This window comes from Delphinus delphis, chromosome 15 (genome assembly GCF_949987515.2).
Source record: "Delphinus delphis chromosome 15, mDelDel1.2, whole genome shotgun sequence".
Taxonomy (NCBI): Eukaryota; Metazoa; Chordata; class Mammalia; order Artiodactyla; family Delphinidae; genus Delphinus; species Delphinus delphis.
This window is the reverse complement of record NC_082697.1, coordinates 49,309,690-49,331,108: the sequence shown is the minus strand read 5'-3', so window position 1 is coordinate 49,331,108 and position 21,419 is coordinate 49,309,690. Positions and strand designations below refer to the sequence as shown.

At 60.3% G+C, this 21,419-nt stretch overlaps 2 protein-coding genes across 4 annotated transcripts in view; both read right to left on the bottom strand.

Moving 5' to 3' along the window:
* RAB40C (RAB40C, member RAS oncogene family) overlaps positions 1–343 on the bottom strand; it is a 28,916-nt gene extending 28,573 nt beyond the window's left edge. The window contains exon 1 of the mRNA XM_060031387.1: positions 246–343. The gene's annotated coding sequence lies outside the window, so the exon portion shown is untranslated. The remainder of the gene's footprint in view (positions 1–245) is intronic.
* A 420-nt stretch (positions 344–763) lies between these two features.
* Positions 764–19,958, bottom strand: PIGQ (phosphatidylinositol glycan anchor biosynthesis class Q). 3 transcript variants are annotated; one of them, XM_060031383.1, is made up of 11 exons: positions 19,819–19,958; positions 15,738–16,436; positions 13,794–13,925; positions 13,532–13,652; positions 11,892–12,018; positions 11,430–11,583; positions 11,185–11,296; positions 10,511–10,591; positions 9,847–9,961; positions 8,268–8,329; positions 764–1,246 (listed from the first exon to the last, which is right to left on the bottom strand). In XM_060031383.1, exons 1-11 carry the CDS (start codon positions 19,953–19,955, stop codon positions 1,190–1,192), a joined length of 1,797 nt encoding a protein of 598 aa, XP_059887366.1. In that variant the 5' UTR covers positions 19,956–19,958; the 3' UTR covers positions 764–1,189. The 3 variants fall into 3 exon arrangements, with proteins under 3 accessions (XP_059887366.1, XP_059887364.1, XP_059887365.1); XM_060031381.1 differs by lacking the exon at positions 764–1,246 and adding an exon at positions 7,140–7,437; XM_060031382.1 differs by lacking the exon at positions 764–1,246 and adding an exon at positions 7,140–7,437 and having other exon boundaries at positions 13,532–13,580.
* Between the last annotated feature and the right edge of the window lie 1,461 nt (positions 19,959–21,419).

Sequence of the window (21,419 nt, the reverse complement as noted above, 5' to 3'; positions counted from 1 at the left end):
TGGTCCGCCTCCACGTCCGTCACAGCACTACCGCCCCCGTCGCTTCCCGCAGAGCATCCCAGACTCACTAGCAACCCTGCCCACTGCCCCCGCAACTCCTCACGGCCCTCGCCCGCCCCCTCCCCTTCGCCATTGGCCACCGCTGCCGATCTTCCCAGAGCCACTGGACCGTCCGCACGTCGATCACAGCCCTTTAAGCCCGCCCTGCTCACCCCGAGCTTCCCGCTCCCTTCCGAGACGCTCACCAATCAGGAACTTGGAACTCCAGGTTGTTTGCATACGCCCCCTTCCTTCCGCAGACGGAGCAGGATGGTGGCGGTCCCCGAGTTGAGGTGACGCGGCTGGGTCCAGCAATACTGAACCCCCTAGAAAGCTGTGGCCGCTGCTCCCACAGAGACCCCGGAGAGGACAGCGGGGCCCACCCAGAACAGCGCTCTCGGAAGCCGCTGTCCCTCGGCGGGGGCGCGGCGAGGGCGTGGCAGGGCGTGGCGGGATGAAGGCGGCCAATCGGCGCTCGGGGTGGCCGAGGAGGCGGGACTTCCGTTCCTGAATGGGGGGCGGGGCCGAGGGGCGGTGGGGTAAGGTGGGGGTGGACGCGGAGGGGGGGCGCAGGTGGCGGCGGGGTGACGCATGTGTGCTGGCGGGGGCGTAGGGTCCCCAGCTCGGCGGCTCTGCTCTGGCCCCTCGTCTGCCCCTCCCTTGGGCAAGACCTGCAGGTGACAGCGGGGCTCCGAAAGCCCAACGCTGCGGAACGTCGACCGGCTCTGAGCCTCCTACCCGGGGAGAATCGGGGTCAGGTCAAGTGGAGGACCCAGGAGGGCCCAGGAAGAGGGTGAGGGCGTGAGGCTCTGAGGCTTGACCAGGGGCACTCGAGGAGCAAGTGACTTTGGGGTTGTTTACAGAATGGGTGGGTTATGAAAAGCGTATGAAGTCGTGCGAAGATAGTTTTACTCTGCAAGATGGAAAGTGAAGCAAAGTAATACCCTGTTCATATTAGATTGGCAATGTCGCATGTGGGCCAGGATGTGGGGAACAGCTCTCTGGGAGGTTGGTTGAACAGCCTAATAATTCCATATCTCACTGAGCCTGGAGAAATTCTCAGAAATTAGCTGAAAGAATTTCACTGTAGCGCTGTGGTGATGGTGAAAGTAGTGAAGCCATCTGGAGCCCCCGATAGGGTGCCATTAAATCAACCAGGTTCACGCAGCCCCTTCGATGAACAAGGTAAGATGCAGGCAATACTGACCTGAGAAGACAAGTAAGCAAATGATAGTACAGTATATTCAGTGTAACTTCAACGATTATGCTTTAAAAACTTAGTTCATTTCATTCTAGATTTACATATAGCAAAATGTAATGTATGCACAGGATAAAACCTGGAATGATGCTCACCAAATGGATAGCATCGTTTCCTTTGGGGTTGGAGGTGGAGAGTGATGTTCTCGTCATTGATAACATTTTCACGAGAACATATTCACATATGACATGTAATTGACAACTAGTAAGTCAAAAAGTTCAGCATAAAAGTACCATACAATGCAGCAATTCCTCTCCTAGAGGAATGAAAATATACACTTAAACAAAAACTTGTGCATGAATATTCACAGCAGCATTACTCACAATAGCCAAAAGGTGGAAACAACTCAAACATCCATCAACAAATCAATGGATAAACAAAATGTGGCCTATCCGCACAATGGATTTTCATCCATAAAAAGGAATAAAGTGCTGATACCTGCTACATTTCATTTATGTGAAACTTCCAGAATAGGCAAATCCACAGAAAGTAGATTAGTGGTTGCCAGCGCCTGGGGGAGGGGAAAATGGTGAGTAACTGCTTAGTGGTACCCTGTTTCCCTTTGGGGTGATGAAAATGTTCTAAAATTGGTGATGGTTATACTACTTGATAAAATTATTAAAAATCCTTGAATTGCACACTTGAAATGGGTGAATTTTATAATATGTAAAATATGCTTCAATGAAGCTGTTAAAAATAATAAATCAATCAAAAGGATACATTGTCCAAGCTGAGCCACTAGACTCAGCTGGACGAGGCACTGAGGGTGCATGCTAGGGAGAGGCCACGTGTGGGTTGGGGCTCCCTAAAAAGCAGATTTGTGCAGAGAGAACAAGCACATCATCATAGTGACCAGGCCCCGAGGGCTGCACCAAGGACAGCTGGGCTGGCACATCTGTCCAGCAGGCGAGAAACAGGGCAGCAAGAACTCCTCCCAAGGGATCACTGAGCCTGGGCTGTGTCTCCAGCAGCAGGTGGTCTTCATAGAGAGCAGACCCCTGCATGGGCAGGGCACAACACCAAGTGACCACCCCCTACAAGCTGCAGATAACCCTCATTGGGCAGTGAGCCATGTGGACTCTGCTGTTTCACTTTGGTGGGGTGCCCGGGGAGGCTTCCTGAGGAGCTGGTCCCTCTGTTGGGTGGGCAGCAAGCACCTGGGCCTTTCTCACCTGCCTTCAGGGAGAGGCTTTCCTGGTATCCTCCTGGCCCTCTGGGACATTCAAGAGCAGAGGCTGGCCAGGGATGGGCAAGGCCACCTGCTCATTCGTAATCCACAGAGTGGCCAAACCCTGGATGATGGCTTACAGCAGACATGGCCCCCAGCGTGTACAGAAAGGGCACATGGGGCTTCCCTGGTGGCGCAGTGGTTGAGAATCTGCCTGCCAATGCAGGGGACACGGGTTCGAGTCCTGGTCTGGGAAGATCCCACATGCCGCGGAGCAACTAGGCCCGTGAGCCACAACTACTGAGCCTGGGCAATGAAGAGTGGCCCCCGCTTGCCGCAACTGGAGAAAGCCCTCGCACAGAAATGAAGACCCAACACAGCCAAAAATAAATAAATATATTTATTAAAAAAAAAAAAAAGAGAAAGGGCACATGCACCCACAGCACAGTGTTTACAGAAACGACAGCCAGTGGGCAGAGTCTTGTTAGCCTTCAGCTGGTGGGGGCGGGGAGCTGAGTCCCCACCACCTGCCACCCCCCAACCACGGCCAAGGCGGCCTCTCTGGCAGAGGTCACTACACCCAAGCTGGAGCCCGCCTCAGCCTGGCTTTGCCTACTCCCTGCTTGGAAGTCACTGAGGCCCCTCTCTGGGGCTGGAAGCCATGTGGGGCTGACATGTCCTCGGTTTCTGAGGCTGCCCAGAAGGGATGGAGGGTGAGAAACTATTATCATTCCACTTTGCAGAGAATTTAAACCAAAAGCACCCTTTGTACATCAGGACTTCCCCCGAAGGGGCTCCAGCAGCTGTAGGCCCCGCTGCCTGGTTCTCCATCACCAGGGACGAAGTGAGGCCAGCTGGGTCCTTCCCAGCACAGCTTGTGCAGCAGGCGTGACCATCCCTAGAACCTGTCCACGGAGTCTGATCCTGGGAGCAAGACTCAGTAACCTGTCAGGTGCTTCCTGTCCTCCTGATTTACTGGTTTCCTGTGCTGCTCCGGTTCCCTCTGACCTCCGACTTCCCAACCTCAGAGCAGAAAGGCACCGCAGGAACCCACAGGGTCTGGGGCAGTGGGGCCCAGCCAAGGGAGGGATGGCTGGAGGGGTGCCATTCCCTGCTGTCCAGGAGGCCCTGTGGGTGGAGGAGCCGGCCTCCAACGTAGCTGCATGCCCTTCTGCAAGGACGCTCTGGGACCCACTAAGTGCCAGGCCTGGCCCAGGGGACCTTGGAGGAACCTCAGGCCAAGGACAAAGCAGCCCAGAACAGCCCTCCGATCGCAGGTCCTGGGTCAGCCCTGCGAGGCGCCCAGGTGTTGGGTGGTCGAGGGTAACTCTGAGTCCCTCTGGAGGCCCCAGAGGTGTCTGGTGAAGAGCCTGACAGTCTCCCCTGCAGTTCCCACACCCACTGGCTCCGAGTGAGGATGGGCGCCAGGCCTCCAGACTCAGCCTCTGTCCAGGAGGGAACAAACAAGTGGTCTGGGGTGCCTCCTTCCCCCCACTCCAGGATACCCAAAGCTGTCCACTCAGAAGGGCCTGGGGACCACCCATTGGGGCAAACAGACCTTGGCCCTGGTGCCCTAGGAGCTCTCACACAAGTGTCAGTTACTTGACCCCCAGTCCAGGCCTGCTGCCAGGAGAGGCCCCACTCAAGTCCTACAGGCAGAGGGCGTGGAAAGCTGTGTGTACCCAGCAAGAATCAATGGTGGACGCTGCCAGCTAGTGGGCCAGAGGGGGAGGAGGGACGGGACGGTCACGTGGTCGAAAATATCTCTGTACTAATCACTTGTTATGTAAAAGGGAGAGTAGCTTTGCAGAGAACCTGGTGGGTCAGGTTGACGTCACTGGTTTGGGCAGACACAGTGTTCCTCCCAAGGCAATGCCTGAGAAGGACACAGCGGCATTTACATGTTCACACTAAGAGCACAGGAACTGAATCTCAGAATCATCAGATGAACCCCACATAGGGACAGGCTACCAAGTGACTGGCTGGATCTTTGAGGACCCCAGTGCTGGGAAAGGCAGAGACGGGCTGTGGGGTGGCTGAGGGCAAAGGGTTCTTGAGACTGGCGCCCAGGAGCATGGGAAGCAAGGTGGCCCCACCCATGCTCCTTGCCGTGCCCTGGTTACACAGGTCAGTCCTTGGCTTTACAAGATATACACTGGGCATCTTAGGAGCACAATTAGGGGCAACTGATGATCAGATGGTTTAGAAAAGTTAGAGCACGAGCACGAAAAAGCAGCTGTGGCAGAACATTAGCCCCAGGGAATTTGCTGAAGGTTGTGATGTGCTAGCTGTTTCTTTGAGTTGAAATCACATCAAAGTAAGTTTTCAAGGACAGGAGGGAGCTGGCGGGAGTGAACTATGTGGCTCAGACCGCTTGCTTCAGCAGCTCACCTCCCCTCTCTGAGCTTGTCTCCACACTGGAAGAGCACAGGGCCCTTCTCTGTGGGTGGCCGTGAGGACCTGTCTGGGAGGTGGTGGCCCCAGCTGAAAAGGGAATCATCCACTTTTCAGGGCAGCCTGAGGATCAGCCTCGGAGAAGTTGTAGGACAAGGCTCTGCCAGGTCAGCGTGGCAGGGGTGGTCAGAGCCCTGGGTTGAGGATGAGGGGCCACAGATGAAGGCTGTCCCTAGGCAAGGGCTGTACAGGTCCAGGGACGACACACAGGATAGGAGCAGCCTAGGACATGCAGGTGGCACGTCTTGGTGGCTGCTAGTGGCTGGAGTGACCACTGTTCCCTCGGCCAGCTCTGGTGCCAGGCCTGGGCTGGCCCTTGGGAGATGGGCAGGCAGCCCCACACCTGGCATGAGAGTGACAGCTGCCAGAAAAGGCCTGGAGCACAGCCACCGCCGCCCAGCAGGCTGGGCGGAGCAGGGGAGAGAATTCAGCGGGAGGTGAGGCAGGCCCCATGGGCCATCTCTGTGTCTTGGCATCTAGTGACTGGGAAGGTGGCCCCAGAAATGCAGGTGATGGAGGCTCTTCTCAGCAGGCTCTGGGGTGTGGTCCTGCCCACCAGGAGCCATGTGGGGCCCTCTGCTGACCCTCAGTGATGATGCAGGCCTGGCAGTTGCTGAGTGACCTCTTTGGGCTCCAACCCCCTTGCCTCCGTAGCCAGTACAGCAGGCACAGAGGAAGCCACCTGAGGGCCCCTGGAGGCTGCAGGTCAGGCAGAGTCCATCAGGGAGAGCCCCTTCCTGTGTGGAGTCCACAGGTTTCAGGTGGTGACAAATATATATATCAGAGCTCACCCCTGCTCCCAGAGAGGTCTGCACCCCTGCCCCCAGCCCTGCCCTGGGAGCTCCTCATGCCACGGCAAGGCCAAAACTGGAAAGCAAGTGGCCCTGGGTCCATCCATCCACACGAGGACATCTTCAAGAGGCCAGAGCCTACGTACACACACACCAGACCTGCAAAGAGGCCTGCTCTAGGGGACAGGGAGCCCAGTGCCCCGCAGCTTGGCAACAAACAGGAAACAGGCATGGTAATCATCTCAAGACAAAAAGTGGGGGCCAGCTGTCCCGCCACCCCAGGAGAAGGGGCGCCTCCCCAGACCCACTGCCCACGTGGTGATGGGAAGGCAGAGCGCACACTCCAAATATGTGGGAGGCTTTATTGTCCCAGCAGAAAAGACAGAGCCAGTACCCCTCCTGCCCGACCCTGGGCTGGTGGGGACTCCTCCAGGCCCCCTCCCACTGTGGCCCACAGCCAAGGAGCGTGGGTGGCAGAAGTGGACAGTCCCAAGTGCCTGGGATGGACAGAGAGCGCTGCCCCGCTGCCTACAGCATGAACATCTCCAACTCCACGATGACACACCGTATGTGACGCCAACCGCATCTTGAGGCTTCCTCCCCCTGGGGATTCTGGGGCTCACACCCACACTCAGATTCTGCCTGTGGCCAGCAGGGAGATGCAGCCTGAGTGCTAGGACCCCTCCCTGGGGGCTGCAGGAGCATCTGCCCAGGAGAAGCCGGTGAGCGAGATGGAAGATTTGCAGGGGTACAGGGCAGGAACGGGGCAGCCGGGTGCGTGGGTCTTTGCTGACAGCTCCAGGCACCCCATGTGGCCTGGCTTCACACAGGGACACCCAAAGCCCTGAGGGCAGCTCCTCCTGCAGAGCAGTCTCTCCAGGAGCATCAACAAGTAAGCCCTATGCGAATCAGGGCGTGAGGGGCGCTGCTGCCCAGGTTCCTGGAGCTGCTGGACTGCGCTGGGGTTCAGCAGTGGCTTGGATCCCCCAGACTGGCTGGCGGTAGCTCCAGTGAGACAGCTGGAAGGCACTGGGGACCCAGGAGGGCATCCCCCAGAGAAGGAGATGCTTGGGGGCCAGAGTCTCAAGGACACTTGAGTGCACCCTGGGAAGGATCCCCTCCACGTCATGATAGGATGGGGCGCCAATGAGCAGCCAGAAAGACCTGCCAGCCCACCCCACTGGGAACGGGCATGGTGGGCAGAGGCAGGGCTCTGCACCCCCTCCTAGGGTCTGGGTATAGACTGGGGTGGGGGGCAGGACGGGGGTTCTGGATAGGCCTGGGGGGCCGGTGCGCACCAGGTTAACCGTGCCATCACAACAGGTCAGCAGGGGGTTCCCGAGGCAAATGTGCTAGTGCTGGAGCGTGGGCCGCTGGCCTGGCTGGCCGTTCCCGCATCCTCCTGCTCACTACTCCCACGACCTCAGAGACAGGAGGAGATGTGGCAGGCAGGGCCCCGGCAGGGCCTGCAGAGGCCCCAGGCAACCAGGGGCAGGAAGGCAAAGAGCAGGACCATGTGCTACCCTGACACCCTGGCAGGAGGTGGTGCTGGGCCGGCTGGTGGCCAGGGCCCCTCAGTCCTGCTTGTTCCCTCTCTGCCTCCAGGGGTAGATGAGCTCCCCGAAGAACAGCTTGCGGCACAGGGAACCCCAGGAGTGCTTGGGGTGGCAACCACAGGTGGGGAGGCGGTAGGTATGCACCACGCGACTGTAGGGCAGGGGGTTTATCTGGAAGCACAAGGGCAGCGGTCAGCGGGACACAGCCCCCAACTCCCTGGGAGTCCAGCTCTCTAGGACCGGCAGGCCTGCGTGGGGGGTCCCTGGGCTGGACAACCATGGGGCAGGGCCAGCTCTGTGCCAGATGCGCTCTCACCTGGGGCACACGGGGGTCAGGGTGAGCGGCTTGGGAGGCAGGTTTGGGCCACGGTCAGGCGGGCTCCGCTCTGGCCCGGCTGCGGGGCACCGACCCCTCCATTCCAAGACTCACTCAGCTCCCTGGAGCCTCCTCAAGTGGGACTCAGGACACTCCCGAGAAAACCACACAGGGCCCAGCTGCCTCAGCATCTGACTTCTCCCCTCAGGCCAACCGGACACCTGCATTCAGCAACACCGGCACCTGGCCTGCTCCCTCCCGCTAGACAGGCCCCAGACTGCTTAAGATAAAGGAGCTCAACAGAGTAGGCCTCAGGCGTGTCCTGAGGCCTTTGCCAAGTCTCTGCTATTCTGCCTGGAAGGAGAGCCCGGGGGCCCAGGGCAGGAGACAGGGATGCAGGCCCAGCAGGCAGGTGCCCTGGGTGGCTGAGGGTGTCTGGCACAGCATACGGGACCCCATATATGGGCCCTGCTGGGGGAGGTTCCAGGCACAGAGGTTCATGGTGCCCAGAGGCCTTGGGGGTGGGCGAGTCTCCCCCGGGCCCCACCCCTCAGCTTTGCTGGGCCCTCCTGCCTGCACCTCACCCAGGCCTGTGAGGCCCACACCCAGGGCGGCACAGAACATGCCTCAGAACATGGGTGGCCTCATGGCGGGCAACAGCATGAGGGCTGTGTGGAGGCCTTACCTGCATCAGGAGGCGGAGGGGCCTGCCAGTCTCGTGCTCCAAGACTCGGAACTTCACCCCGGCTGTAAGGAGAGCAAGGTCCCCGTGAGGGAGGGTGGCCTTCCAGGGCTCCCAGGGCCCTGCAGGCCGCCCCCACCAGCGCTCCTGCTCCGAGCGGCATTCCGAGGGCTACAGGCTGCCTGGGCAGCAGCTCGCCTCTCCAGCCCGTCCTTCCCATCTGCCTCCTTGAGCTGCAGCCTGGCCCTCGTTAGGGCCTCCTGCAGAACTGCACTGAGAGACCAAAGCTGCGGGTCTAGCAGGCGGGGAAAAGCGGGCAGGTTGTGCTGCTTTCTGAGTAGGACAGGGGTTTTCCCAGAGTGGACGAGGCACTTGCTGGGTGGTGGGCACCCTGCTGGCATCTCAGTGCCTTCCAACTGCTGTGTGCACGGCTGACTCAGGGACCCACCACACTCTGGCCTGCAGTGTGGGCTCTCAAGCCTGGGGATTCCCAAGGCGGAAGGTCTTGAAAGGAGAAACAGGAGCTAATTATCAATTGATGAAGAGGCCCCAAGGCAAACTCGGTGGAGAGAAGAGGCGGCATCTGTGGCCTTTTATGTCAAGTTAAAAGGACTCTGCTCTAGCTGTGAGCTGAGGGCTGGGAGAGGAAGGTGCCGGGTGCAGGCTCTCCACCTGCCTGCTTCCAGGCGTGCTGAAGTGTGGGTGGGGGCTGGGGGACCAGGGAGCATGGGCAGCACTACACATGGGCCCCTGGCCTGGGCCACCTGGGGGTCTGTGGAGAACGTGGCTTGGAAAGAGGGTTTGAGGCCATCCAGCGGGCAGACTCAAGGCCCAAAGCCCAGGGAACATGCACATTCATGTCTTCTGACTCGGAACTGGCTGGAAGCAGCAGCCGTGAACTCTGGCGTGCGGCCGAGCTGCCATTTGCAAACTAGTCCAGGGGCTCCTGGGCATGCTGGTCAGCTCTGGGGCCGTGCCAGCAACTCCTCAAGTTTCCTGTTATGTTCAAAGCCCCTGAACCGGATGAGCCAACCCACAACTCAGTGACCAGTTGGGTCGGGCCTCCCTAGGCCTGCAGTGGGGACAGCCTCCTGTCAGGGGCATCTGGCCAACCCGTGGCTGGTGTCAGCATGCAAACAGGGGCATCACCTGCAGAGGGGATGACAGGAGCAGCTGAGCTGGTGCGTGTTGTCCCCGCAGGTGGTGGCCTGCTGGGGGCGGGGCGGGAGGCACGCCTGTCACACAGCTCTGGCCAGCCCGGCGTCCTCCACCCTGGCCGGTCCCCTCCAGGAGGAGAGGCACCAGCAGGCACACACAGCTCCACACAACCACACGAGACACGTCTTTTCTGAGCCACTTTCAGGCACCACCTACAGGACTACTGCAGACAGACCTCAGAGCAAACGTCCACACTCGTCACAGGGGAGGCTGAGGGCTGCCTATGTGGCCTCTGAACCTGAGGGCAGGGAGCCTCTCCCTCCAGCTCAGGCCCCGGGACCAGGTTCTTGTCCTCCCTGCCCGCCCCACACACGGCTGCATCCAGGGCCCGCAGGTGCGCCGCCTAGCCAGCATGCAGACCTACCTGCGAGCCTGTAGGGCCGGCAGAGCCGGAGGCCGAGTGAGTACAGTGGCAGGGAGTTGATGAGGTCCACAAGCAGATGGATCAGGCCCTGTACAGCGACCACCAGGAGCCGGAGCTGCATCACAGACAGTGCTCAGGGTCTCTGACCTGGGACTGTGGCCACAGCCACACTGCATGCCCCTGAGCAGAACAGCCTGACGGGTCCCAAGAGGAGGGCAGGGACCCCCGCCCTGAACCTGAGGCCTGAGCACAAGGAGGCAGGGAAGCCACAGGCTGGAGCGGTCTGCCCTGCTGCCAGGTCAGAGGAGGTGGTGCTCCAACCCAGGGAAACATGCCACTGGGCCCTCAGCCCAGCCACCCGGGGGCCACTCCCCTCCTGCTGTCTGTGCTCGCCTCCCCCATAACACGGGAGACCCCTGCCCTCTGTGAACCCAGATGCGTGTCCCAGAGCAGTAGTGGGTGGTGTCCCCCGCGGGTGGGACCCCTGCCTGTTCCAGGGCCAGCACACACTGCCCAGAGTCCAGAACAGCCACACCCCATGTGGCCGGCAGGGATGGACGACCTGCCCACAGCTGCTAGCAGTCACCACTCCAAGCACTGTGGGCTAGGTCCACTGGCCAGGTGACACGCCCAGCACCCCCATGGTACACAGCACTTGGCTCACCAGGGTGAACACCAAGTAGTACAGGGCCGTGGTGGGCAGAAGGAAGACCAGGATGGTGAACAGCAAGGTCCCGATGAACAGCTACAGGGAGAAAGGATGCCAGCATCAGCGACAGCCCTGCCAGCACTGGGCATACCCGATACCCATCCCACTAAATCCGTCCTGTAATTGAGCAGAGATGGAACGCCTGCCAGCTTCCTGAGACCACTTGGGGAAGCCCACTCAGGACAGCTCTCTCCAGTACTGGGAGGGACACCTGCCTCCAGACCCGGTGACACATGGGGTGACAGGGGTTGGGGAGACCAGCTGACAGGGTATACAGCCCGTACACTAAAGACAGGAGGGTGGTGAAAATTAGGCAGCAAAAAACGTGCCCTGGAAGGCAGCACTCAGGGTCCCTGTGTCAGGTCTGAGCAAGCTAATGGGACTAGCCAGAGCCAAGCCCTGTGCAAGGTCACCTTAAGCACCTGCAGCCCCGCAGCCTCCTGAGAGCAGGGTCCATCCCCGCCTGGGCAAGGTTCGCCCTGTCTGAGGTCCTGCATACACCCTACCCCTTGCAGCTCCCCATACACCCCGGAGCCCTGCAAAACAGGAGTGAGGCTGCCCCTTGTGGTGCCTGAGCAGTTGCACCGGCCCATCGGAAGGGGCAGCTGGACTGGAGCTGGAGCCGGTACCTGGTCCAGGTCATAGGAGCAGGAGTCCACGCGCTGGCGCAGAACATTCCACTTCTTCCCTCGGAACAGGCGCCAGAGTGAGGACAGGCCATGGATCTTCAGGCAGTATAGCCTGCAGGACGTGGTACCATCAGAGCTGGGCTGGTGACCCCATGCCCACCCGGCCCCGGAAGCCTGTCTGTGGTGCCCAGGGCTCGGGGGGCTGCACTGGGTCAGCCCGCAGGAGTGGGGGGGTGCACACCCACCTGGCGCCATAGACATAGAAGCAGTAGATGTGGAAGGTGAGGAGGGCTATGATGTCTGAGAGGATGGACAGGGCGACCGTCAGGCCCAGGCAGGCTGAGAGGCCCACATGCCACAGGATGCGCTCAATGAAGGGGGACATGAGGTGGATGTAGCCTGGTGGGATGGGGGTCAGCCTTGAGGGGGGAGCCCAGGGAGGTCCTGGTCCCCCCCAAGCCCACCATGAGGATGGCTGCCCCAAGCTTCTGGAAACTGTGAGTGGCCAGCACAGCATAGCAAGGCTCCACACATGGGATGCTGGGTCAACAGGAAGCAGAGACCAAGGGGACAGGGCCTGGCTGGGCCCCACTGCCCCCCCTCAGCCAGGGTCTATGTCCCCGGGGGCACGGGCTTCAGGAGCCAAAGTGCGGGTCAGTGGGGCTGGGTGAAACCCCGAGGCGGCCCGCCTGACCGCTGGCACTCACTGATCCACAGGTGGATGTGGTACAGGAAGAAGCGGCCCAGCACCTGGTCCAGCGCCCGGTTCATCTTGAGCCCAGCGGGTGCGCCCATCAGCCACTGTAGCAGATGCTGGAGCTCCTCGGCCACGTGCTGCGAGGACACATGAGGGCCACACCGTCCATCAACTGGCCCCACCCCAGTTACCCATCTGGGTGACCCTGAGTGAGAGTGAGGGGGTCAAGCCCATCAGGGGCCCCCGTAGAAGGCGGGCAGGGAGGAGGTGGGTGCTGGAGGGTCCCGCAGAGGGAAGAACAATGTCAAGTGAGGACCAGAGATAGCACAGGGACCCTCACAAGCAAGCAGGGAGGCCAACTACTGTCCTGACCGCCCCAGGAGGAAAGCTGTGCCAGCCCTGGGAGGCAGGCCTGCAGGACTCCTGGCCTCATCCCCAACACTGAGGCCACAGGACCGACATCCCTGCCCCAGAGTCTGCCACCTCCCTCCCACGTACCAATGCAGGCCTTTTCCAACCCTGGGTGAAGGCCTCTGCCGTGTCAGGAGCAGTGAGAAGGGGAACAGAATGTTCTTTATAAATAGACCTTATTTAATATTTAAAGGATAAGAGCTTGGCGTCAGGAAGAGGCTTTCATTTTTAAATTAAATATTTATATTTCTGAGCAATTTTGCAAAAGGGAGGCCTAGGATGAAGCTGGCCAAAAGGCAGAGCACCCTCCTGCCTCCTGGGCCAGGCTTCCCTGAGAAGCTATGGGACTCTTGGCCTGTAGGGGCTCCTGCCTGCAGGGTCCTGGCCTGGCCACAAGCAGGCCCAGTGCACACTTGTGCCTGGACGCTGATGACAGCAGGCAGCAGCTGAGTCCACAAGGACCTCGCAGCCAGGCCGCAGCGGCTCTACCACACCCAGGGCCAGGAGCCCCACAGAGGCCTGGGCAGAGGGGGAGGGGGGGTGGGGCACTGAGGGACCAGAGGGGCTGCCCTAGGCAAGAAGACAATCTCCCAATAGAAGTGACAGGGCCTCTGAAGGAGGCAAAGAAGATGAAGGCTCAGAGCCAGCACGGACAGACAGTGGGAGGATGACTGTGGAAGGGAGAGGAGGCTGGGGCGGTGCCCAGGCCCTGGGAGCGGCGCACAGACTGTGCAGGGCAAGTTCAGGAGCACAGCCGATGAGCTGGTGCCTCTGGCTCTCAGCATGGGAGATGCAGAACTGGTGCAGGCATCAGGGTGGGAGGCTGAGCTCGACCACACAGACACCGGCACGCACACAAGGTCTCTGTGATGCTGACTGTGCAGAGCGCCCAGGCCAAAAGTGAGCCACCCCGAAGAACCAGGAGAGCAGAAATGGTCATGCACGGTGGGGAGGCAATGGGGATGCCATGACACTGAGCCTGGCAGGGAGGTGGCTCCCCCTAAAAGTCTCCAACACAAGGGGGCTCCAGACAGGCCACCTGCAGGAAGAGGCCAGGAGCTGGAGGGCCCAGGTCTACACAGCCCCACCTATTCTGTAAGACACAGCAGCTCCTAGGGGACTTGTCTGGGGTCAGGGGTGAGCTGCTCTGGCTGGCTGAGGGGGCTCTGCTGCCCCCAGGAAGGGTCCTGCCCCCCAACCCTGGGAAACAGGTGTTCAAGTACACCTCAACCAACTCACGTCAGCCACAGGGATGAGGGCATCAGCCAGCTGCCCGATGAGGTCCTTCCTGTGGAGCCAGGACAGCAGCGTGAGGCCAAGGGCCACATCCAAGAGCACAGAGACAAGCATGTTGGCCTTCCTGGAAGGAGGGGTCCAACAGGAGCGAGTGGTGAGGATGGCGTGGCCAGAAAGGGTCAGCTTGGGCAGGCCTGCTGTGGGGAAGGGGCTGGGCCCGTGGCGCGTCTGGCCACTGTGGAGGAGACCAGGGCAGGACCCGCACCTCATCAGCTGGGCGGGGTTCTTAGCCTTCCGGGTGCTGAAGATGAGTGTGAGCTGCTCCAGCCGGTGCCTGAGCTGCTCGCACGTGGAGAGTTTGCTCCAGATGAAGGACAGTGGCCACAGCTTGAACACCCTGCGGAGGAGGGGAGAAGGATGGACCTCCGGGTCTCTGGGGTTCTTCTGCCCACCAGGGAGGGAGGGCCGTCTCAGCCGTGGCCAATATCCCTCAACGTGCATAGAGGAAGGGCCCTGGTCTCCCCAAATACCAGTAGCCACACTCCTGAACTCAGCGGGGCGGGGACACGGGGGGAGGACCCAGGTGGGCAGCCCAGCGGGGGTTGCGGTCACTCACAAACATCAACTGGGAACGCAAGGTGCTGACTCCAGGCACTGAAGCTAAGTGCCTGCCGGACGCGTGTCCGTGTCAAGGGTTTCAGCTGACCTGACTGCTCAACGAGAATTATCTCTCACGCAGCAAAGAAAGAACCAGACACTTCACAGACATGAAGGCATTGAGGGGAGATGTTCTCAAGCAAAGATGGACAAAGCGTCCAATGGCAACTCAGAGCCTAGCTCCCACCCAGAGCCCCACTGCCGGCAGGAGGGACCTAAAGGGCTCGTGCAAAGTGCAGAGCTGCCAGATGATCACGCTCAGGCCCTCGGGAGGAAGGAGGTCTTGACCTTGAAGGTTTGAAGCTTCTGTCCTCAGCCAAGCCACTTTGACCCAATTCCAAGAGTGAAGTGTGGTCTGCACTGCACCCCCCATTCCAGTCCAGTGGAAGGCAGCCTCGCATGGGCTGCAGAGACCCCCATGCAGGGTCTCCCCGAGGTTCAGACCAGCCCTGGGCAGCACCTGCACCTGCCCTGGGCAGCAACAGCCATGCCCCACATGGACGTCACAGGGCTCCTGACCTCCGCCAACAGCCAGCACCTGCCTACCTAAGGGGCAGATCGGGATTCGGGGCACTCAAGCGGTTCATAACCTTTCTTGCTTTCTTTGAGAGCTGACAAAAGGAATTTCTCTTCCCAAAGTTGCACGCAGGCCCAGACACACTTTCACACGATTCATTCCAAGGGGCTGTGAAGCTCTGAAACCCACCGCTCAGGACAGGATACCCAGCAGCCCCCACAGCCCAAGGTGGTGTGCACACGTAGCTGCTGGGGTCTCTCTGCAGGGACAGGCCCGAGCACTCCCAGAGCCCCTGGTGAGCCGGCGAGGCCAGTCCCCAAACCTGACAGTCGAAACCCTGGACCTCAGGATGCAGCACAGTTGTCCCATACCAGGTGGTACCACCAGGGAGGTGGCTTCTCATAGAGAGAGGGTCCTGTGGCTAACTCGCCAGAACACCCACGTGCTGCCCCAGCATCCTCAGGGCCCCCAGGGGCTTTTACAAATCCCTTGACCAGGCCCGCAGCCAGGAGTGTTCCGGTAATTCTAGAGAGCGGCCCAGGCTGGGGACCACGCCCCCAGCCCCACAGACAGCAAGTGGATGCTGTCCCACAGCCTCCCAGGGCTGCCTCTCTTGCGAGGTCGGGGCCAGGGAAGCAGGTGGGCCTGTGGGTCTGCAGGACAAGCAACTTGCCAGCAAGGCAAACAGTGGCCGCTGCGCGGCAACAACCCGGTCTGTTCATCATCTAATTCTCCTTTCAGGGACCTGAGCTGTCTGAGGGTCACCATGTATCCCTACTCAGTGTGTCCCACGCAACCACAGGGGCTTCCAGGAAGCCTAGCTTTGCCACAGGAGCGAGGGACACCAGAACAGAAACCACCACTAGGGTATCCTCTGAGCTACAGTGCGGAGGGAGCGTGGGATGAGAGCAGGGGTGCAGGGGGCAGCGGTAAGCTTCAGACGGGCCATCTGGGCCTCCATGATCCCTGCACACCAAGGGGTGGGCCTAGGCCTCAGGGGCCCAACTCTCCCTTGCCTGGCCAAGGGGCACCTACCGACAGGAGCTGGCAGCTGAGATGAGAGACAGCAGGCAGGCCAGAAACAGGCAGACAGGCCCTGCTGCCCACTTGGCCAGCTCCACGAGGATGCTAGCCTCCATGCCCTCCGACTGCCAGTGGCTCAGCCGCACGGGGCCCTCATCGAACCGGTCACTTTGGAAGAGTGCCTCGCTACGCGCCACTGTGTCAAAGACAGCAGCCAGGCCCCCCGCGCTGGCTGTGGTGTCCCCAGCCTGGCGGTCGGGCAGGGCCATGGGCGGGTGCAGTTGGGACAGCAGCACCTTGCGCTGGTCGTAGAAAATAAGCATGACCTGGTCCTCGCCGGAGGCGGCAGGGGAGGCGGGCCCCCACCAGTGGGTGGCCTTGCAGCTCCAGGACTTGCTGCCTCTCTCCCGGCATAGCTGGAACCAGGGCTTGTGGGAGAAGATGGCGCCCAGGCCCTCCAGGAAGTGGCCCAGGCTCTCCTCCAGCTCTTGCCGGCGGTGGCACCAGGTGCCCAGCACAGTCACGCCCACCTGACTGGCCTGCTGCACCTGGGCCAGGAGCTCCTTGACCTGGACGGGGATGAAGGGGAAGTGCACCACAGCCAGGACCACGGCACTGCTCTGCTCCGGGACCCACCGTCCAACCAGGAGGCCGCTGTCCGCCGAGGCACAGCACGTGGGGAAGAAGGCCTTGAGCACCATGCCGGGGCCTCTGGAAGAGAGGAGGGGCTCAGCTCAGAGCTGCTGCCGGTGCCACTGTGCCCCGAGGACCCGGGGTGGCTGGCAGTGCCAGGGCTGCAGGTCCTGGCCAACAGGTGGCCCTGACAGACACATCCACGTGGCCACTGGGCCCATAGGTGGGGGCAACCAGCTTTGGGTCTCGTCACGAGGCTGGCAGGGGGGCCCAGCTGTCCATCTCTGCCCCTGGCTGCTGTGAGTACAGGCCCAGGCCACTCCCATTCCTACCCTGAGGCAGGGCAACGCTTCCCCACTCCAGACACAGGCAGGCTGATACAGGTGAGGTCACGTGACCTGCTCAGCACCACTCACAGGCTGTGCCGGGGTGAGCACAAGGGTTTAATTTTTGTTTTTAGGGAACTGATTAGTTTCTGATGTGTAGCACATGGAAAAATCTACAATCTCATTAACAATTAAAGTAATTTAAATATCTAACAAACCGTGATTTACTTACTAAGCTAGCAAGAATAAAGATGAACATTTAAACAAATTGCCGCTGAGCTGAGGGAAATCAGATGCGTCCACACCGCTGGCAGCTGTGGGCATTGGTACAGGTGCGCCAGAAGATGCCTGGGGACATGCCTGGTGCCAAAGCCCACCTCCCTTCCCAGTGAGCCCCCTGGGGGAGCCTTGGTGCTCAGGGAACAGGTTCAGCTCCATGGGGCTTCTGCTTCTATCCCAACCCTCCAGCCTGCGGCTGTGCCCATCCTTCCCTGGGAGCCCCATCCTCTTGTCACAGCTGAGCACCTCCTTCAGGACTACCTATTCCCGCAACCAGGCAGTGTTCTAGAAATGGGGGTGGGAGAAGTTCTCCAGCCCTGGAGAATGGCTGAGGGGACACCAGCCTTCCCAGGACCTCTGAACAGCAATAACATCCCCAAGCAGCTGCAATTCCTGAATCCTGTGGGACTGTGAGCCCTGCCTTGCACAGGAGTCAGCTCACTGCGGATGTGGATTCTCAGTAAGCAACTCATTTCCCACCTGAGCCCTCCTAGACAGGGCCTGACGGGCAGGAGGTTCACCTTGGTGAGGGTTCACCTTGGAGCTCACCCTTTCCTAGACACTAACGACCCCACTGTGTCAGCACAAAGGGCAGAGAAGCTGCCCTGAGCTAAGACCCCCAAGTTGGAGATACACCTGAGGGAGGGACACAGGCCTCAGACTGAGCCTGGTCCTCCAGGCCCCAGTGCTCAACAGGCCCTTGGAGAGAGGGGGAGAGAGAGGGACACACATGTTGGGGAGGTGCGACATTGAGGGAGCCCTTTCCTGAGGATCAGGGGGGCTGTGGGAGGAGCCTCAAATGCCCAGGGCTTAAGAGGCAACTGGTAGGACTTCCATGGTGGCACAGTGGTTAAGAATCCGTCTGCCAATGCAGGGGACACGGGTTCGAGCCCTGGTCTGGGAAGATCCCACATGCCGCGGAGCAACTAGGCCCGTGTGTCACAACTACTGAAGCCTGCGCGCCTAGAGCCCACGCTCTGCAACGAGACGCCACCGCAGTGAGAAGCCCACACACCACAATGAAGAGTAGCCCCCACTCGCTGCAACTAGAGAAAGTCCACCCACAGCAACGAAGACCCAACGTAGCCAAAAAATAAATAAATTAAAAAAAAAAAAAGGCAACTTGGTGAAGCCGCTTTCCTCCCCTGCAGTCCAGAGTGGGGCTGGAGGGGCGAGGCTTCTCCCACCTGTGGGTTTTGACTGAAAAGCATCCCTCTGAGTCCAGCAGCAGCTGGACTCCCAAATACCCCTCCCCCCCAGAGACCAGAGAGGGCAGGCAACATGGGTGTCAGCAGGGGAAAGCCTGGAGCCCAAAGGCAGCCCCGGGGCTAACTTCCTGTGGCCATCAGCAAGGGCATCAAGGACCACCTTGTCTTCCTGACACTTCTGCACGGGCATCGTGAGAGACACAGAGCAATTCTGCCTGTGAGGATCCCAGTACATCTCGCTTGGTGACCACCATAGGGGACCAGCCATCATGGTCCAAGCCTCTCAGCACCAGCCTGTCGGGACCCACCAGCTCAGCCAAATGGCACAATCACACCCTGCTCAGGGACTTCTTTCACAGGAGCTAAGGAAAACTGCCCAGAGCTACTGTCAGAAAATAAACACAACTGGCCTAACACTGAGCAGATGCTCTGGGCGAAGCTGGTTACACGGTGGGTTCACTTTCAGAAAATTCACTGAGCTGTACACATACGATCTGTGCACTTTCTTTGTGTGTTTTATGCTTCATCTACAAAGTTTACCTTGAAAAAAAAAAGCTCCTCATGTCTGGGGAAGAGCGGAGGGCAGAGGTTGGTGTTCCCATCTATGGGGTAGTGAGAGAGAACTCTTAAATCACGGGGTAAGTTCCCATCCCCACCACTACCTCAGCCTCTGGGAGTGACCAACACAAAGAAGTCTGCTCAGATCAGACAGCCAGGAAAAGATGAAAGAGGAGGCAATCGATAGCAGAGGTGCAGATGGGAGAAAGCGGGGCAGTAACACGCAGCCGTGTGCATCTTTAAAGACTGTGATAAAAACAAGGGCACAGGCCTGGGAAAGCTGCCTCTGTTATGAATGACACCTGGTTCCCTGTGACCCAGCCCATTCCAGATCAGTCAGGGCATGCAGTCACTAGAACGATCCTCCCCGCATAACCTGAACTCAACCATCTACCTTGTGAAGTGGACATCCTGTCATCCTCCACAAGACCTGATTCAGAGCAAAAGCCCAGTTATGACTGGCCAGGGACATCTAAATGGCTAAAACCATCCTCTGCGGAGCCTCCTGGTCACTGCTCCTCAGTAGCTCACAAGAATTCATTGTTACTCCATGTGTTTGTGTTTAAAAAACAACAGGCATTCAGTAAAGAATGCTCTTCCCCACAGGCTCTGGTTTTTGCCCTGTACTGCAGTCAGGAACAACTGTAAAGCTCTGACAGCCAGTTCCATTGACCATGAATGCCCTTCCAAAGGGTCCACAGAGGGACCCGGGTTGGGGTGGGCCAGAGGGAACCGGCCGGCCGCCCTTCACCCCACAGGGCGGGGGTCCAGACTCCCCGCCAGGGCATCCACGCGGCCCGTGGGGCTGGGAGGGCGGGCTCCTGCAGGGGCTGGTGGGTCCTCACTGCCCTCCCAAGTCTCAGGCCCACCCTGGCCGGCGGCCGGCGGCGTCCCCATTTTACAGATGAGGAAATAGAGGCTCCGAGAGGCAAAAGGCCTGCGCCGCCTCCGGGAGGAGGCTCCGGAGACCCTCGGGCTCCCGGCCCTGCTTCCGCGGCCGCCGCGGCAAGAGTCGGGGCCCACAGCCCGGCGGGGTCGGCTCCCCAAGGTCGCGCCGCAAGGACGCCGGCCCGCCCCCCGATTGCTCACCGGCTGCTCCCCGGGTCCGCGCCCTCAGCTGGCGGGGTCGGGGTGGGGTTGGGGACCGCGTCGGGCGGGCCCGGGCGGTCAACAGCACTCGCCGCCCCCAGCCCCGCCTCGGCGGCGCCGCGAGACACGAGCCCCATTTCCGTCCGCTCCCGGCGTTGCCGCGCGACGGTCCGGCCCCAAAGGCACCCGGGCTGCCCTCCGGCCCTCGCCCGAGCGTTCCGTGCACGCAACGTTCCGGTCGCCAGAGCCGGTGGCCCGTGCGCGCAGCGCCCTTGTCTCTACTGCGTCCTTGTCCTCCCCATGCCCTGTGCACAACGTCCTTGTCCCCCATGTCCTTGTCCCCCTCGCAGCATCTTTGTTCCCCCTCCAGTCTACCCACAGTGTCCCCAACACCCCTGCCTTCCAGTTCCCCACCTTCCCACAGCCACCAAACCTCCCCCATGCCTGGTTTCTTCATCTGAGGGATCCAGTAGACCTGACATTTGAGGGTCCCAGACTTCATCTTGTCTCCACCATCCCAGGGTGAAAGGATCCCCAGGCCCTGGGTAGGGTCCCAGAAAAAGCTGCCACCCCAGCCCCAGACTGGCCCCTTTGCACCCTAGTCCCTGTAGAGGCCAAGTGAGCTACGAAGGTTGGAGGGCCAGCCCAGGGTCTGAAGCCATCTGATCTGATGGTCAGGAGGCGTCCCTGGCCCCTCCTGTTCCAGGGGACAATACCCCTAGCACCAGCAGCAACTACTAAAGTTTACAGAGCACCTGCCCCACACACTTCCTTACACTGACCCACTTAATACTGCCCCACCTTTGCAGGGGCTGGGACATATGGAGGGGACCTTGTCAGGCAATGGCCTAAACCACAGACCCCTGAGACCATCCCCTCACCAGCCCCCAGGGGCAGGACTAGGCACTGGCCCTTTCCCCTGAAGACCACCCACTGGAACTAGGAGCCTGGCTGGGCTCCTGACTCAGAGTAATCCCACACACCCCCTACCCCTTCCGGCCTCATTTTCCTGCTATTTTTAAGCAGCAGGAGTCTGTCCTCACAGGAAGGCTCTTCTGCACTTGACCACTGCCCGGAACTCTCCCAGCAACCCCACCCATGAGCTTGGAGCTGTTTGATCCTCATTTGCAGTGGAGAAAATGAAGGCTCAGACAGTGTCACATGGGAGAAGTGGACCAGGAGCATGGAGGCTTCCAACCCAGCCATGTGTCACCCCAGGGCACCTCTGGGGGGGGCCCCTCCTCTGCTCCCCCCTTACCTCAGCTGGGCCCAGAGAAGCTTCAGGAGGCTTGGCACCTGGGGCACCTCTGAAAATGGTGGACAGTGCAGGGCCGCGCCCCTGCCCAGGCTGCCCAGCCCAGCCCAGCCCGGCCCTGCCCGCCCAGCCACACCCTCCCTGCCTGCCTCTGTCTGATTAGGAGGCTGGGGCTGCGGCACCTGGTGGGAGATCCTGCCTGGGTAAGTGCTGGTAGCTGGCCCAACACGCTGAAGATCTCCAGGCTTCAGCTGCCAGCCCCAAAGCGCAGGCCTCTTGGGCCTTGGAGGCTGGGAGGCAGCTGATCCAGGCTGTGGACCAAGTCTGAATCCTCTCCAGGAGGAAG